Below are 19,789 nucleotides of genomic sequence, written 5' to 3'. Positions count from 1 at the left end.
GCACCACTCCGGCTAAATCCGAGGTCAAGGTGCGTCGCGGGCCGTAATGCGTCAGGTTGAACCATGCACGCAGTCCCGGTTGACGCATCGCATACCGACGACCCTGGAATGCAAGCCCGTTCGCACCTGGCGCGCGCGGTGGCGTAAATTAAGTATACGTTTCTCTCCCGAGGAAAGCAAAGCGAATTGACACGGCAAGTGGTATCGTATACGCTAAGTTGACCGGCCGAAGCGAAGCCGGTAAGAGATGCCTCCGAGGCGTAGTGCCGCCCGAGGGGTCAACCACTAATAAGAAAATGTACAGTGATTGTTTACACTGCAGAGAAAATGATTTCTTTGGATTTAATTAATTTTATTGTGTTCGAACAAATTTGTTATTCGGCATGGTTCAAACAAACCAATGTTCAAATCAATAAGTACGATTGTTTGAATTTGAAATGAATTGCATAGAACAACGTATAACAAAATATTTTGTTATTTTCACATAAATAGATTATTTGTTTCATTGTTCGTATATATTATAATCAAATAATACATGATTTGGTTGAGAGATATTACTTCAAATAATAGTAATTACTAATAATAGATATTACTAATATTTCGGTCAAGTATTTTTTTTGAAGTTTTTTTTGAACGAAACAACAAAATTTTTATTCAAACAAATAATGTTTCGTATAAGCATGTTGTTTCAATGAAACAAATATCAGTCAAATAAATAGGAATTCTAGATCTAAAGAAACATCTTTCTCTGTGTAATTATGGCAATATAACACACTTTATTGCTAGTATTACTTTCGTATTGTCAGTAATATTGCCATTTTTATCGTATGTACTGTCACATGTATTACACAATATTGCCAAGTACTGCTAATATATTGCTATAGGTATTGCTCGAAGTATTGCTATGTATTGATAGGATATTGCTAGTATATATTGTATTGCCGCAATACTACACAGTTAAAAAATTTGTGTTAAATTAACACATCTTACATGTCCTAAACGGTCCACTCAAATTTTTGTGTTAACTTAACGCAAGATGAATATGTTAAAAAGTAATGCAAACGTTATGTAAAAATTAATACAAAAAATGTAACACTTTAATATAATTTGGAAACAAATTGTGGAAACATTAGTCTTTGGTAAAATCAACACTTATAACAAGTAAAATTAACAAGTTTATCTTTTATTTATCTTAGAATTTACGATTTAAAACTAACTTTATTTTTATGCTATTTATTCACTTACTTATAAATTGTGTTATTTTGACACTGAAATATTGAATATCAATTCAACACAAAATATTTATATAATATAATCCCATTATGTTAATTTAACAAGCAAATATGTTAAAAATTCGACACAAAATTTTAACGTGAGTGGACCGTTTTTAACATAAATACAAAAACGTTTTCTTTACTGTAGCAATATATTCCTAAAGAAATGTACACTGGTTCACGGAAAGAACAATTTTGTTGAAAGATCTAAAAATTTTGCTAAAAACAGATTTGAAAATAATTTTTTATTAAATCATTAAAATAATTTATTGAAATGTTAAAACTGATAAGCATTGTTATAAAACGTTTTGATATTTTAGCAATCATTTTGACTTTTGCACAAAATTATTTTGATTATTGAACAAAAATTATTTTCAGATCTGGATTCAGCAAAAGTGTTCTTTCCGTGTTCTCATAGTGTTTGCTCCCTCGCTGCCGTCGGTACCACGACCGCGGTTCGCCGATCTGCAGCGACGTTTAGGTAATCACGTTGGGGTTTTGTCGAAAACTCGTCGGAATACTTAACAGCCGTTCGATTTCTTTCAGTGAACCTTGGCGGTTTAATGTCAGCGTTTTTATAGATTCTACTAAACGAAAGTTTATGTCCGTAATCTATCTTTCTTGATGTTTCGTGCCATTACTAAGATCCTAGGGAACCTTTTTTTACAGCGTCACAAGAACTCCTCCGTTAAGAAAAACTACATGATTGTTCTCGCGCTGTGCGCGCGTCGCGTAACATATACGTTTGGGTCGTATTAGATGTCGTCGTTTAATAACAGCGTTTTGTTCGGTGAACAGCGATATAGAATAGATAGAATTGCATACTCCCCTCCCTCCCCTCACATATTGCTATGCATTGATACGGCTTCATTAGACGATATTGATAGTCAATTGGTTTATTGTCCGACGACGACTGTGCACTGCTGCATCGCGCGGCGCCAAGACGGAGCAAGCGTCTTTGTTCGCTCTTACGCTGCGTTGTTGTTGCAATTCAAGCAGCCGTTGATATTTTTACAGTGCGTCACGTATAAACACGAAAAATTAAAGTTCACGCCTGTTGAATTTCAAGAGCAGAACCGATCGATACCGTACTTACTTACTTCAATGTGCGATTTAAAGAAAGGAAACGAGACGGAGAAGAGAGAAAATTTAATAAATGGCTCTAAATCAGTAATTCTAATAATAATTGGTAGCATAATATTATCACAGTAAACTAATACTGGAATGTGTACACGTCTGCAGAATTTTAACGGTAAGATCGATCAAGTATCGCAATTACTTTAATGTACGAATTAAAAGAAAACCGAAACGGGAAAAAAGAAGGTTTATTAAATTATTTTAAATTAATCATTTTAATAATAATTAATAGCATAATATTAATATACTACCGCACAGTAATATTGGAACTAAATCATTGCTTGAACCAAAAATATGATAAATCTACTAGGTCTCAAAAATATTAAAATAGGAATTTTTATACGAACATAGGAATAAATGGAAAAAAGCAGACTTTTCTACCATTTTCGAAATTTCTGTTGAAAACAAACAGCGACACGTGATATCGTGTTGGAGTTGAAGAGATTCGCGTGCATCACGCGATACGTGTAATAACATCTGTCTGTGGCAGCTATTGTTTAAACAATATTTTAACACGCAGAATGTTCAGTGTAATATTATAACTTTATTTTTACGCCATGTGTATACATACCTATATATATATATATATATATATATATATATATATATATAGACGATTCTCTGTAATCAATTAAGTATTAGCTGATATTATATATATGATATTATATATATATTGAAAACATTACATGATTTTAATATTTTAATAGAACGTTTAATGTATTATTAATTTAATGTATGATATTTTAATTGATTATAAATATTGATTATAATTAGAATGAGATAACGTTTTTATAATAAAGAAATACGAATTTCAATTATTCGCGTTTTTGAACTACTTAAAAAGTGTTAATTATTCATTAAGGCAAGTTTCTAAGACCTTTACTTTGGCGCAAAACTAATTTTACTGGCTTCATTTCGCTGCAACTTATAATGCGCTCAGAAATATGATAATTTCTAGGACGTATAGGGTATTCGCGTATACAGGAATTTATTTGAACTAATTAATTTCTTTAAAATTAAATTTCTCTAAAATTAATTTCTTTTGCGTATAAGATTGGTTGGTAAAATGTTAATATAAATTGATGTGTATAAAAGTATATGATTTTATTCACGCTGTCAGATTTGTGAATTGTATAAATATAATTACGTGTCTCACGATAAAAGAATTTTCTTGGCATGTGACGTTAACTTCCCTCCGGGGTGATCGGATTTATTTATTTTATGATTAAAATTCTCGCAGAGAGAAAAAGCGGAACACGCATGACTTTTTTGTGTGACTTTTCTATAATAACGAATGACGTACAAAAATAGAGCGTTTGTACATCTGTGAATGAGATAACGCTTGTAGATATACGTAAAGGCAGTTGGTAGTTTTTCGTAAGAGATAAATATATTGTAAGAGATAAATATATTTGTACATGTCGTCTTTTAAATACGATGCACATTTCTATCGACTATTTTGTAATTTCGGCTAGAAAAAAAACGCGTTTTTAGTCGTTTTAAGTTACATGTAAAAATCAGTGTTCTCGATATATTTTACTTCCTGACAATATAAATTATGTAATCAATGTGAAAATAAGTGCGATATCTAGTACAAATATAACTTTAATTAGAAATCAATTAGGTACCCATTAATCTTTTAAAACCTGATACGTTCTTGTTTGCCTGTGATATCCAGATTGTATTTTCATGTCGAATGGCCGTGTCGAACGGTTGTTGGTATCAGAACTCGTTTTATCGATTTCTTCCGTAAAAGTGAACCTGACCTGATCAACGGTGGTGCCCACGGTTATGGTTGTTTATGTGGCGACGCGAAGGTTAAGGGTCAATTTAATTTAAAGAGTAAAGCTCGGACAGAGTCTGCCTTCGTTCGTGTATACTCGATTAAAACAAATCAATTTATCGCAAAGCCGTATCGCGATTTGTCGGTAGATTAATTTTCCAGATGACGACCGATCGTGCGGCCGATAGGCTTTCTCTCGCTGTACAGCACGTAACGCGGTATCTTATCTTTTCGCGCGGTCAAATTGAGAGGATTTGATCTTTTAAGTAATTTAATTAAAAATCTTGCAATCGCGGGGAAGCCGCTGTGTTAAAATCTCTATTTATTGCCGCATGACACGATTCCGATTTATTATGTGTATTTGATGGAAAGCTCGCTTTTATGCTACAAATTTAAAATTCAATATTTTCCATAAACAGAATCACGTATACGTGCGAGGGAAATTAGTACGATTGTAGAGACGTTTATTACAGCCGGAAACAAAATAGCTTCTAATTGCCGCGCGTAACAAACTTCGAGTAATATCTCGTGCAATTGAGATTGTTGCGTGGAATTTCGCGTCGAACGAGAGAGGAAAAATCTCACGACCCGGTTACGGCGTCGTCTCCGATCTATTAGATAGATAACTTCATCTAGCAATTTGCGATGGCACCACTGAGCAATTAAGTCTCGTTCGCCGATTGAGCCTGTACGCCGCGCAGCGAGCACGCCGTATCTCTGCGTCCAAAATAATTTCTATAACACTCCACAAAGGAATATATTCGTAAATTTTTTATGTCGACGCATTCGATGACGATTGGAGTGGGCGCCGCGAAAGTGTGCAGCTTGCGAGATAAGAGATTGGATTTACTAGTGTTAGGCGAGCGTTAGAAAAATATTTAGACGTTCCGTTTACAGAGCGCACCATGTTTATTGTTGCATTTTTGGAATTCGCGTTATGATAAGTCTTATTCTCGTACCTTATTCTTCGAACTGCATGATGTGCGTTTCTTGAGCAAACAATGGCCGAAGGTTTATATTGTACAAAAATATCCTTTGAGCATGCAATCCGAAAGCTTGCTAAATTACTTCTTTGCGCTGACGAAAACACTTTAGAACATATGATAACAATAGACATATATATTTTAATAAATATTATATATTTTCTAAATATATATTTTTCTATCGTATTGCATTTATATATAATTTATATTAATTAATATCTTTAATACGAATTTTCAAATTTATACGGAATTTATAAACAATTCCCTGCAATTTCAGAAGTGCATCAAAATAACATTGCCAATTTAACATTTAAGATTCTGTCTCATCGATTATTATATAGGTATTATTGTTGTAAAATGATAAAAAGGAAAGAAACGTCATCCGTATAGTCGCATATGTATGTTTTTCTCGAATAACGGATTATCCGATCGGAAGCTATCCCGATTATTTGTAGAATGTTTGTGCCCCCTTCGATTTTCTCTAACGATTGTTTATTTCTTCCCCCAGGTGTGGCCATGAATAATTCACTCGGCTAAAGCGGCCAGCAGCGGGAGTTTCTCCGATTTCGAGGCACCGAGAGAGACTCTGAGGACCGATCCGAGATGGGCGAGCTTCTAGGATCCGCGAGTTTCCTTCACCTCGGCGACATTGTCAGCCTGTACGCCGAGGGAAATGTGTCCGGGTTTCTTTCCACGTTGGGGTAAGTGAGAGACACGGGGAAAAAATAGAATTTAAAGGAATTAACTGTCTCGGAGGAGAGCGCGTCGTCGGCTGTCATTTAATCGCGTTTCGCGACGCGATGACAACTTCTTTAGCGTCTCCACAATCTACGCGCTGTGGAGAGTATTTTCATACTTCGGCCTCTTCGTGCGCGAGAAAACGACGGCGGCAAACTTTTGTTTGATGTTTACTCCTCCGAGAAGAGTGCCCGGACATACATTTACGCATACGCGGAGGGAAACATCAAAGAAATTTCAGACCGCGTTCAGCTGCAGCGAATCGTATGCAATCGATGACAACGTTTCAATAGCACTCTCTCTCTCTCGCGCGCGCGCTTTTAGTTAAAGAAGAGTTTCAATTAAAAATATACGTTTCGTGGCGAATGAAATGGAATTGCTGACACAATTCATCATGTATATGTTATAAATAGTAAATATTGTAAAAATCAAGACAATTTTTAATAGATTTTCAAAGAATTTTTTCTGAAATTTAACCTTTTTTATGCGCAAACGTGAAACCTGTTTACGTTTTTATTATACAACATAGTCATGCGGAAATGTATTGATATGGTAAATGAAATTGAACTCAAAGTTCACTCTGTATAATTGTCATCAGATTGTCACGTAACTGAAATTATATTACGTTTTCTAAAGCGTAGTTTTCAAGTACATCAAGGCCTATCTCAATAGTTCCCAGCATCAGGCGGTGCTTCAAAAGCCAGACATTCTTGCAGACAATCTGTATCCCCATTCACATTCCGAACACAACCAGCTGATGACCTTAGATATTTATCGTGCTGTTTGTATCCTCTATTCGAGGTAGACTTATCATTTCCGCGTGGCTCTCCGTATCGTTCCTATGATTTCACGCGCACTAAATGAGCATTGCATCGAAAGTTGCGGTCGAGGTTTCTTAAATTGTGACGCTGTGAATTTCAATACGTGTCATTGCGTGAAATTCACTAGCAATATTGAAGGAACGTAATGATAATGTAATTATTAGCGTTGCGTATATCGATGATTTATGTTGTCAGAGTTAAGGTTTCCTGATAACGTGACATCTTTCTAGTTATTTGTAAAAAATGCTTGTTAATGATAACTTTTGTAAAGAATATGTAAAGAAGATTACAGAATTTTTTTTTTAATTACGTAACATAATGGAAGAAAAAAAATAGGATAAAATATTCGTTCTCTTTTGAAGTAATTTTGAAATAATTGAGTTAATTGCATGGACGTTATCAAAGCGTCAGTATCTTTCAAGTGACCGATACTGATTTCATACTGTAAACACATGATAAATGTATTGCTATTATTGCCGATTGAAAACAATAATAACGCAATAAATAATCGTACGATATTTCATGCTTATTGCAAGATCGCGCGGATTCTAAGAGTATAATAACGCCTCTTAAAAAATTCACAGTATAAGATTCGTATCAAAATACTTTTTTTTCTCACGCAACAAGTGCTGCACACAGAAGCAAGATTGTATTCGCTTACACCTGCTTGTTCGTCACGCATCGCTCCGACAGAAAGACTGCGCTTTATGTGTGCATTATACGTTCTAGTCTGCGATTATTAAAAAAAAAAGTTAAACATTAGTTAGGAACTGCGTAAATTGTTTATCCCAAATTTATCTTTTTATATTAGTGATTCTTAAAAAAATAGTTAAAAACTGGTTAACAGAAGGTTATGATTATTTAAAAAATTGTTTTGATGTCGGAGCATTGCGGGAAAATTTTAGATGTCGAAGAATTTTACGTAAATGTCAGCGGAACATTAGCATACCGGAACCGTGATTTTTAATAATTAATTTAACTGTACTTTAGCTCAAATATGCTCCGATAATTCGTTGCAATATATACTCAATATTGAAAATTGAAAAACTGCAACTCTCAGTTGACTTGCTATAAAATTTTAGCGAAAACATTGGATTACATTTTTACATTTATGTGCTTCGTAATTTAAGCTTACAAACTCGTGTACGTAATATTAAAAAATTCTCTTGTTGCACGTTTATACATGGAACAAAGTACATGGATTTTACGAGAGATAAATTTGCAAGGGATGAGATTTATCACTCGTCAAGCACGTCGTATTTCTTAATTCTACAATATTTTCGCTGAAAAATCGCACCTGATTTCAAGGTTTTTTTCCTTCCATATCGCGCGAGTCAATTACAGTTTGTTTGACATTCTTGACGGGGGCGTCCGTCCTGCCCCGCCGGCGATTTTACGGTAATTTAACAGCGTTAACTGTATTTACATCGCGTGTAGTAGAAGGTAGAAGTTTCGTCTTGCTCCGCCGCGAGGTCCGGTGTCTGAGGGTGTAAAGTTTCTTCCGCGTTACACTCGGTGGAGACGGGGGGGGGGAGGAAAAACGGCGTTAAAGCGAGAGCCGCGCGAAGGTCTCACGTCAATATGGGTTCCGCAGGCGGCAGTAGGCGTATTATTAAATTCGCACCTGCGTATAAAGCCGCGCGCGATCGATGAGCAATTATTTCACCCGACTTTAGCAAAGTCGTCGCCGTCGTCGTCGTCGTCGTCGTGGATGTGTGTATTACCCGCGCGCTGATGAACCCGATCACGAGCCGACGTCACACACGCACGGACGCCGGGTAATAAGGCGGGATCGCGCTCTTTGTGTAATCCCCGACGTGTGTCGCGTCTCTTCGCCGTGAATCCGCCGTACTCGAACTGCGCAGATTTTCCTCAAAAGGGCGCGGCGCGGTGCGTCGCGTCGCGTCGTTAAAATACCATCTTCGAGCCGATATCCTCGATCTTGCCCTGATTACGAACCGGATAAAATGAACGATCAGGGAGAGCGCGCGCGCCGCAATGAACGTTGATTTTTGCATCGATTACCGCTAATATGAATATAACGGTCGCCCTCCGGCGAAATGCAGCGTATAGTTCGCCGCGGCGATGTTTTTTTCTTTTCTCTCGTCGTCGTCCGGCGGCGGCTACTTAACGTGCGTCTGTTTAAAAGCGCACTGGAAAATTTTTTTAGCGGCTGTAAAAGCGATTCTGGGCGTATGCCGTTTAAGCAAACATTTGTGCCGAAGTCGGAGTATTTTACAGTTTGACCGACGTGTGCTGGCCGTGAGAAGAGCGAGCAGCGCTCTTTTAAAACGCTGCTTATTATATTCGTGCCAGAGAGGAGAGCACTAATATATGCAAATATGGTAATAAACATTCTGGGAATTACCATCGTTGAAGATATTAGTGAGCATCAAGATAACGCTCGATGCTCGGTGATTCATATCTCTGATATTCCCCGCACAAGCGCGGTGGAAAGGATCAAAGATGTAAATGACATTGTTTTGGTGTATTTCCCTTGGTATGCATTTTCGCCAGCATATACATATATAGCGTCCACTTCGAGATTCATTATCTCGACGTAGCGGCGTAATCGTCTGCACAGCTGAAGCGACTCGACGCCGCACTAATAATGCGGAAGATGCGTGATCGATCGATTTTTATGGGCATATATGTTTACGTGGGCGTTATGCAATTTGCAATCTATGCGGAATAAATCTTTAACCTATCTGCGGCGCTGCGTTTACATTGCTTTTCCTTTTCTTTCATTTCTGTTGTTGTTGAACGTTACTCATATAAGCGCTTATCTGCACTTTTTCGAAGAATGTCTCTCACGATTGATAATTCCGCGAATGTCTCCTCCCGTCCGCGAAATAAATAAATCAGTCGAGAATGTGGTAGATATAATAGGCGGTGTCAAGTTAACACGTTGAGCGCCGATCGGCGCTTGACTTTTCATTGACATCTTGGTAATCACTGGTGTGCTATCGAAATGGCGCGTTATCGAAGTTTTTTTTAAATACCTTTATAAAAATATCATTTATAATATAAAATGAATGACAGATTTTAAATAACTGGATAATAGTGTAAAATATAAAATGCACAATTCAAGTGCACGTATATATACTTTACTCACGGGAATACATTCTCATTTAATCATATTATATTTTTATGTGATATAATAACAGTTCTATTACATCCTGCGAAGTAAAAGACATACAAAACTCGCTGGACAAATAAAATGTTAAGGGATTAGACAAGCGATTGTCACATCAATAGCAATTATCTAGTTTTCGAAGAATGTCTCTGACGATTGATAATTCCGCGAATGTCTCCTCCCGTCTGCGAAATAAATAAATCAGGCGAGAATATGATAGATATAATAGGCGGCAATGCGATGTCAAGTTAACGTTGACTGGTGCTTGACTTTTCATTGGCGTCTTGGTAATCACTGGTGTATAGCGCGTTATCGAAATTTTTTTTAAATACGTTTATAAAAATGTCATTTATAATATAAAATAAATGACAGATTTTAAATAACTGGATAATAGTGTAAAATATAAAGTGCATAATTCAGCACGTACATACTTTACTTATGAGAATACATTCTCACTTAATCATATTATATTTTTATGTGATATAATAATAACAGTTCTATTACATCCTGCGAAGTAAAAGACATACAAAACTCGCTGGACAAATAACGTGTTAAGGGATTAGACAAGCGATCGCCATATCAATAGCAATTGAGCAAAGAACGAGCGCGAGCTACCACTTAAGACGAATGACAGACTTGTTGCGTATTCGCGTATCGTATCATCGTGCGTATCAATTCAATGATATGACACAATGCCCCCCCCCCCCTCCTTTGCATATATCATTGTATCACAAGTTTAAGACGGTGCAATACTCTCCGTCTACATTGATACGTAACAAGTCTGTATCCGCCTTTACATTTGAACATGTCTCAATTGTCAATTATTACTGTCGCAGAATTTCATCAGATCTCCTGATAAAAGTCGATGTCGCACGCAACGCTACATAAAAATTCGAGCGTTTAAGGGAGAATTCACACACGGAAAGAACAATCCAGATCAGAAAATAATTTTTGTTCGATAATCAAAATAATTTTATTGGAAAATGAAAATGATTGCTAGAATATCAAAATGTTTTATAGCAACGCCTATCATTTTTAACTTTCCAACAGATTATTTTAATTATTGAACAAAAAAATTATTTTCATCTGTATTTAGCAAAATTTTTAGACCTTTCAACAAAATCGTTCTTTCCGTGCACCTTGACGGAAAAGCAGAAAACAGAAAAGCAAAAGCCAATCGGAACTCGCGCTGGTAGCAAGAAAAGCAAAAAGCAGAAACTGTCGGCTACCAGCGCGAGTTCTGATTGGTTTCTGCATTTCTGTTTTCTGCTTTTCTGTCAAGGTATGGATTCTCCCTTAAGAGCTACGTTCGAGGAAAACGTGAGTGAGGCGAAAAAGGGGAGGAGGAAAAAGGGAAGATGGCCTTTTGTATAATGGATCACGTACGGGAGCGTCGCGTGCTCTCTCGAAAGTACGAGTTATATACATACACACATTATATATATATATATTTTTTTTTCGGACGTCATGACTCGCGCGCGGCTTTTAGAGAGGCCTCGCTCGCGTACGTACTTTATCGTCGTTTGATGCCGTGAAAGCATTCGGGGTAAATATCCTCTTGACGATCCGCGGAAGGAGCAGCAGGCATCCATCCATTAGGCGCGCGTTTCGACGGCGCTATATCGCGGAAACTGGGTCGCGTAAACGTTTCGCGCAAACCGCTAGAACTGTGCGCTACTGAATGAACACCGCTCTCAAGATCGCGATGATCCTATCCGGTGTTGCCAGAGACGGCTAAGAGCGGATTTAGAGAGTATCATTCTCTGATTCTAGCTCGACTTTAATATCTGTAAAAAACGAGATCAATGTGAAAATATTGATTTCATTACCTCTATGCGAGAGGAATTTTATAAGCTTTGGAGAAGAATAATGTCCAGGTCCCCCGCATGATTATCTAAATAATATTGTATAACGTAAATCTACATCACAAAAAAGTCGTTCCACTTTATAGAAACAAAACATTTATATATCGTTAAATCTATAGTGTCAAATTTAACCTTAGTTAAGTCGCCACTGCTCCTACTTAAAGGGTCTCACCACCCCTGAGGTTTTAAAATATAGATACCTTAAGTTTTTTTGTGAGTAAATGGATAACTTTATTTAAAATCTGCTTAGAGGACATTATATTGTACATATATAAGAAACAAAAAATTTTTTTTTTTATATATCCAAAATGGTGGCGCACTGGCCTACACTTGCAGAATCCTTTTTTTTCGATCTATTATATATCGGTGTACAGGATTCTAGGCACACGGTTTTTGAATAAAACAAAAAGAATTTTCATTATCTACATATTAAAGACTAGAGAAGTAGGGATTTTTCAAAATATTTATTTTTCTCAAAGTGGCTATTTTAGGAAAAACTTGTGACAAAAATACGAACTTTTCATAAAAATAGTTGCCATTTCGAGAAAAATCAATATTTTAAAAAACCCCTACGTACTTCTAAAAAGTCTTTGTACTGTTTCTACTTATATGTAGATAATGAAAATTCTTTATGTTTTGTTCAAGATCAAACTGTGTGCCTAAATTTTTTTTAGTTTCTTATATATGTGCAACAATGTCGTCTAAATAGCTTTTGAATAAAGTTATTTATTTACCCGCAAAAAATCCCGAACTTAGGTATCATTTTAAGGCCTCAGGGATAGTGAGACTCCTTTAATAAATAGTTATTTTTAAACAAAACATTGGAATTTAACCCAAATTTGGGTTAAATTTTAACTATTTTAAATTATTTAACTCCATATTGTTTTAGTTAAAAATAACTATAATTTATTAAGTAGGAGCAGTGGCGGAATTTAACTAAGGTTAAATTTGAAACTATAGATTTGATTTAACAGTGTACAAAAGTAAAAATTGTTTTTGTTTCTACTGAGATTTTATGTTATTTTATATACAAGTTTTTATTGAATGTTTTACCCATATTTTTCTTTTGATTTATTGCGAAAGTAGAATTCGTGCTTTTGAATGTTTGTCTTGTTCCGAAAAACGAAAAATCTTTTCAGGATTTTATCGTTTTAGCTTGCTTTTCAGTTTATATAGATAACATCTGCGCATCATAGCCCATTTATACGCTTTAATTAGTTTTAAGGTGGTTTTATCGATCAACGCCAACTCGATAGTGTGACGTTGTCACATAATCGCGTACGTACAGTCTGCAAGAAATGTTTTTATTCAATTACGCTTGTTTTTATTGAATTATTGAAGTCATATGGAGGGACTAACTTTTGACTGGGACTTGCGTGATAAAACCGTCTTAAGGGTATTTTCATTAATCGCGATTGTTCCCTTAAACGGTTTAGATTTACCGCGGTCGCACGCAAGGCTCGCGTATACGCAAACACGCACGACAAGGGTTGCGTGCCGCCTTTCACTTTCCTAATTAACCCCCGCGTGACGTGGATACGAAATCGATCCAAGATAGAGAGCGCGGAGTATCTCGGCGCGACGCGATGCCGCCGACCGTTATCCTCGGCGCACGTTAATGAAAAGGCTCTAATTTGTGACTCGATAAATGCGTCGGCGCGCGAAGTCATTGATAATAACTGTCCGCGGGCGACGCATCCAAATTATTCCGGGAATTTAACGACACTGGGACGACAGGGGGATTATTTCCAGAAGCGCGATTATATAGCCGTGATGAGATTTATTGCCCTTATTCTCTCTGGCCGCGAGTAGGTCGAAATCTCATTAAATCTCCGCATTCTGCTTACGATGTCGCTGCTTGCTGTCGTAAAATTTAGATTGCTAATATTCTCGAAACTTCCTCGAGATAATTCTCCAATAAATAATGCCTTATCATATTCTTAATACAATATTACTAGATCTTTTATTACGCTATTCGTGTTGCAATCTTAACCCTCTACCCGGAACATGTCGAGAAATGCGTTTTGGACCGAATGTTTTATATATTTTTTTTGGCACAAATTTAATTTGCGTTCGGTTAACCCTGTACCCTGGATACCCGGTTACATGGAATACCTCGCTATTTCAGAAAAATACGAGTTTCATTTATTTTTCCATTGGTATAAATGTGAACCTTAGCGGTCATAATATGACCAATATTCCGGGCAGAGGGTTAAAGGTAGGAAGGTGGTTTTTTTCTCTCCGAAGTTGTCCAATACAGTGTGACAGCTGACTTCTAATTTATCCCGTCTCTTTTTCAATTATCAATTCTTATCCAATTTTTTTTTTCTAGAAATTCTAATTATTTTGTCGAATCTTATTTTAATATTTATTCTATATTTCTATATTTTGAATCTTTATTTTAATATTTAGTTCGCGATGCCATGATGAACTGCGCGGTGGCTTCAGAGGACAAAGTTTTGTACAGAGAAGGACGGATGGATATTCCATAAATCATTCAAGTTGGCACGTGGCTATCCGTTGTAATAATTTAGAGATTAGTAGTTTGCGCGCGATCACGATGTGTCATCCGCGATCAAACTCGTAAAGATGACATTCGCGAGCTGATAGCTGATGTCACTCTTCGACACATAACAAATATGTACTTAAAAATTTTATATCAAAAGCTTAGTAAGATTGTAGACTTTTACGAATCGCAAACGGCGGTTAGCCACGTTGATGATCGTCAAACAAGTGTATAGTCTGCACAAGACACGAGTTATGCAAGATCAATTTCTAAAGATGACACTCGCGAGTTTACATCGTCGCTTCGGTGCTGCACTTCAATTCGTTTTATTCTCGGTAGAATCGAGCTCTTTTTATATACATGAAAAGAACGATTTTGTTGAAAGGTCTAAAAATTTTGTTAAATACAGATCTAAAAATAATTTTTTGTTCAACCACCAAAATAATTTGTTGGAATGTTAAAATTGATAAGTATTGCTATAAAACGTTTTAATATTCTAGCAATCATTTTGACTTCCGCACAAAATAATTTTGACTATTGAACATCGTCGCTTCGATGCTGCACTTCAATTCGTTTCATTCTCGGTAGAATCGAGCTCTTTTTATATACCTCTGCTTTTATATACTTCTGCTTTTTTTTTTACATATGTCGTAAACAGTGCGTCTGACGATATACGACCACTCAGGGAAATGTTTCGCTGTTCCAGCTAGAATTCTATATTACACTTAAATTATATCGCTGTTTTTTTTATCTGTTAAAAAATTGTCTGTCATACATAGAATTTATAGCAGTAATATTCTGAGAATATATATACAAGAAAATATAGGTCTCATAATCAAATATGATTGGAGTCTGGATTGATCAAATAAACGTCATAGAGAAACTTTCTTGCTAAATTTGACAAATAGTTCAAATATAATTTCTGTCTTTGTTATCTATATTGATTAAATACAAAACATATGTGGTTACTAATCACGCAGTGCTTACTAATTACGCAGTGCTTACTAATCACTTATCCGTTTTAGCTAATTTTTTGATCCTAAATAATTCTCGCTATAATTGCAAGATTACTTTTTTCATTGACAATTCCGAGATATTAGATAGTCGCGCAATGTGCGTGCCGCTCAGCTGTCGCGCCGAGATGAATTTGTAACGATCATTAATTCATATTGTCACTTCAAACGCCTAAACCAGTTTGTTCCAGAACTCGTTATGATTGTGCCTTTTGACGTACGTACGAGCGCCATAAATCAGCGTCATACCGCCGGTATAATAATTCCGGGATGCTGTACGCGCTCTGTATAATACAATCGTCGCGCTCGACATGAGTTTGCGGCATTTACGTTTATTCACAATACCAGCGCTCGGCGGGATTATATATGTTGTATATGCGCGCGATTATTGCAAGCCGCTACTCCAGAAGATCAACTCGCTACCGGGGTAAAAGAATTCGTAATATTGTATATACATGTCACTCAGGGAAATGTTTCGCTGTTCCAGCTAGAATTCTAAATATTACACTTAAATTACATCGCTGTTTTTTGTGTCTGCTGAAAAATTGTCTGTCATACGTAGAATTTATAGCAGCATTATTCTAAGAATATATACAAGAAAGTATAGGTCTTACAACCACACGGAAAGAACACTTTTGCTGAATCCAGATCTGAAAATAATTTTTGTTCAACAATTAAAATAATTTCGTGCGAAAGTCAAAATGCTAGAATATCAAAACGTTTTATAGCAATGCTTACACGGAGAGAATTTTTTTTTTAATTTACCCTGCAAATCATGTTAATTGTGGGACAATATAGTATTTAGGCAAATTTTACTGTGCATTACAATAAATTTTACTATATTTTACTACTGTCAAATTTATTGTAGTGCACAGTAAAATTTTCCTAAATACTATATTGTCCCACAATTAACATGATTTGCAGGGTAAATTTAAAAAAAAATTCTCTCCGTGTATCAGTTTTAACATTCCAACAAATTATTTCGATGATTTAATAAAAACTTATTTTCAGATCTGTTTTTAGCAAAATGTATGATTGGAGTCTGGACTGATAAACGTCATAGAGGAACTGTCTTGCTAAATTGGACAAATAGTTTAGATATAATGTCTGCCTCTATTATTTATATTGATTAAATACAAAACATATGTGGTATCGCAGTGCTTAATTAATCACTGATTCGTTTTAGCTAATTTTTCGTACCTAAATAATTCTCGCTATACAATTGCAAGATTACTTTTTTCAGTGGTTCATGCAAGTTAAAGATCGTGATAAATTTACGAGATTCGCGAGACGTGTAACGACACTCGTAAAAATCATCGCCGTTTTTACATTATACAATTGTCGCGCACCGCAGGACAGTGTCTCGCGTTGCCGAGTTACAATCTCGTGACCATTGCCCGCGCGCGAGAGGAAGCCGTCGCGCGAAATCAATCCGCGCGCGTCGTTCGCGCAGTTTACTCAATCTCGCGAGATTGATATAACGCGAGTGCAGATAGCGCGATATGCGATTTGTGTGTGTGTGTAGGTTGCCCAGGCGATTTCGGGCGTGGTTGGCAGAACAACTAATTCCCAATTTCTCTCACGTTGACGCAACATCCCGATTCCGCGCGAATCCGTCACTCGCGGGATGACAACCGACGCGGCAAAACTTGCCGCGGTTGAAAGGACCGGTTAATTAATGTGTCCGCGCGCGAGCGATATATGTCGCGACGGTCGTAAAACCACCGCGCGGCGGTGAGTCGCGCAGGCGCGAAAATAATTATCCGCGAACTCTCCGCGGTCCCCGTAAATTCGCGGATTTAATTTTCCGTGAGAGCGTAACGCTGTACTTTCAGCAGACCGGCGGCGGCGGCGGCGTGTGTATTTCGGGCGGGTGTCTCTCCACTCTGTTTTCCTCCCCGGCGGTTCTGCGCGAGTATTTTAATATTGTTGTATCGGATATTGATAAAAAGGGGCTCTCTCTCTCTCTCTCTCTCTCTCTCTCTCTCTCTCTCTCTCTCTCACGTATTATTACGCGTTATCGTGCGCGCGCTATAAATACGGAAATACGTTTTTAAGCGACGAGCTATCTGTGCGTTATTTGGCGTTTTTATTGCCGTGCACCGGCATTATATATCGCGACGACGATGAAGATGTTTATTAACGGCTTAAGCGGATCTGTAAATTCTCGTGCTAATTTACGAATCGTAATTTAGTGTATCTACCAATTGTATGCAAATGCACGTATTATCTGTATAGACATAAATTGGTTGAATTACACATATACAATTACAAACATTACAATATACATATATATTTATTCCGCAGAAATCCAAATTACGCCCAAACTATACCTGCAGATAGACAGAAATTTCAGTCATTTGGATGTTATTGGGAAGCTAATAATAAATAAATCACGAATAATCCGCCGCAAATACATTTTCCGTCCGTTTCGACATCACCGATGAATTGAACATTAATTATTTCGGATGCACGGGGGATGTACTGTTTGTCGTTTCGCCGCTGCGAGCAGCAATTACGCGTTTGAATCGCGTCGTCTTTAAATTCGCCGGGTGCTTTTAATTTCTTTTGTTTTTTTTTTGATATTTATCAGCGGCTTCGGCAGATAAAAACGCGCGCGAGAACGTCGCGCGTATAGGTATATCTCGGTCGGCCCTAGAATTTATATTTTTATATTTGCAATTTTGCGCACGCCCGAGTTGCTCGCCTTCCGCTTCATTTCTGATGCTCCAACAACAAACACACAGCAACAGCTATACGTGACAACGGTGTGCGCGATCCTCTTGTAATCCCAGCTGCGCTCGATGCGGAGCAACGGCAACACGGTGACACGGTGGTGGCGTCGCTAGAAATAACAATATCGGATTTTTGTACGTGTATACGTGTGTGTGTTATCCTGTAGTCGTCATAGCGCCTTCTGATCGAAATATAATATTCCGAGTTATGCCCGTGCCTTTGATTAAGGCCGTCGCGTCTCGCTGCTGTTGCTGCTGCTGCTGCTGCTGGAGCCAGCTACTTTTCAACTAGTTTGAAAACCGCTCTCGCACCAACGCACAAAATATTGTTCTTTCGTTTAAAAGTAATTACGACGTCTCTCGCAGCTTTGTTTTCCACTGCTTTGTCGCAGCTCGGAGCAGACGTTGTTAAATCGCGCCACGATATTTCAAGGCCGATGAGTAGGTATTTCCACGTGGTATATTAATATATTTGCGATATTGCAGACAGAAATAGATTTCTTCAAGGAGGTGATGAGGAAGGAGCGAGGAAAAAGACATCAAAGACATATTTTTATCAACAATTCAAATGTAATAGGCTAATGGGAATCGCCGCGATAATTATCGCACGGAATTATAAATTTGAATAATTAACACAAGTTTGTCCCATATGCATACAAGTATACTTCCATACGTTTCGGCCATCCTTCTGGCCATCTTCAGGTGATACATATATTAACGTAGTAATCATAAAATTAGTATTACGTAGACCATATTTCCATCGTATTTCAATTTATAATAACAATTCTGACGTGAAGGTAAAAATTAATGTCTCGAAAGTCGTGTCGTCACATATTAAGAAAGTAATGAGTATTAAAAGTCGGCTGTACTTCCAAGAGTCAAAATTTTCAAAAATATGTCATTTTGTGTGATACACGGAGAGAACAATTTTGCCGAATTCAGATCTGAAACTAATTTTTGTTCAATAATCAAAATAATTTTGTGCGAAAGTCAAAATGATTGCTAGAATTTAAAAACGTTTTATAGTAATTTTTATCAGTTTTAACATTTCAACAAACTATTTTGATGATTCAACAAAAAATTATTTTCGGATCTGTTTTCAGCAAAATGTTTAGACCTTTCAACAAAATCGTTTTTTTCATGTACAGACATCACAATATTAGCAATAGAGACACATATGCGTATACATGCATGCTATCGCGTTACGAAAAAAAAATATTTTTTTAGTTTCTTATATATGTACAACAATGTCCTCTAAACAGCTTTTAAATAAAGTTATCTATTTATCCACAAAAAAATCCCAAACTTAGGTATCATTTTAAGGCCTCAGGGGTGGGCTAACCCCTTAAATCGTGACGCGAGGTCTACTTTAAAAAATTTTCTTATTCAAAGAGATAAAATAAAATGCTAACGCTTTTAAAAGAATTATTCTCCCCATTAATATTCTCATCGCGATCCACTTTCGACGCTGTACTTTTTCTCGAGATATCTATAGGGGGGAACGATTTTAACCGTGAAAGATTAAAAAAGCATTGGATATCTCGCGCGCGCTGGATATCTCTGACCTGTTACGTAAGACGACGGAGCAAATTCGCGTTTTATTCCCCCCCCCTTCCCTGCGTGCGGCGGCGGCCTCAGAAACGCAAAGCGGCGTTAATCACGACGGCGTAAAGCGCCGCCGTTAATCACGCCAAGTACACACGTATTTGCGGCCATGTGCCACAGACACGCACGGTGCACACGACAGTGCACTCTCTCTCTCTCTCTCTCTCTCTCTCTCTCTCTCTCTCTCTCTCTC

At 37.1% G+C, this 19,789-nt stretch overlaps 1 protein-coding gene across 10 annotated transcripts in view; it reads left to right on the top strand.

The window, feature by feature from the left end:
* LOC105451563 (inositol 1,4,5-trisphosphate receptor) overlaps window positions 1-19,789 on the top strand; it is a 56,592-nt gene that overhangs the window by 5,553 nt on the left and 31,250 nt on the right. For all 10 annotated transcript variants that reach the window (XM_011692096.1, XM_011692093.1, XM_011692089.1 and 7 more), the window contains exon 2: window positions 5,686-5,878. In XM_011692096.1, the coding sequence (XP_011690398.1) occupies window positions 5,781-5,878 (98 nt within the window). In that variant the 5' untranslated portion in view covers window positions 5,686-5,780. The remainder of the gene's footprint in view (window positions 1-5,685; window positions 5,879-19,789) is intronic.

Source organism: Wasmannia auropunctata, unplaced genomic scaffold, assembly GCF_000956235.1.
Source record: "Wasmannia auropunctata unplaced genomic scaffold, wasmannia.A_1.0 LD336050.1, whole genome shotgun sequence".
Taxonomy (NCBI): Eukaryota; Metazoa; Arthropoda; class Insecta; order Hymenoptera; family Formicidae; genus Wasmannia; species Wasmannia auropunctata.
Note: the sequence above shows the minus strand (reverse complement) of the source record. Positions and strands in the feature narration are given on the sequence as shown.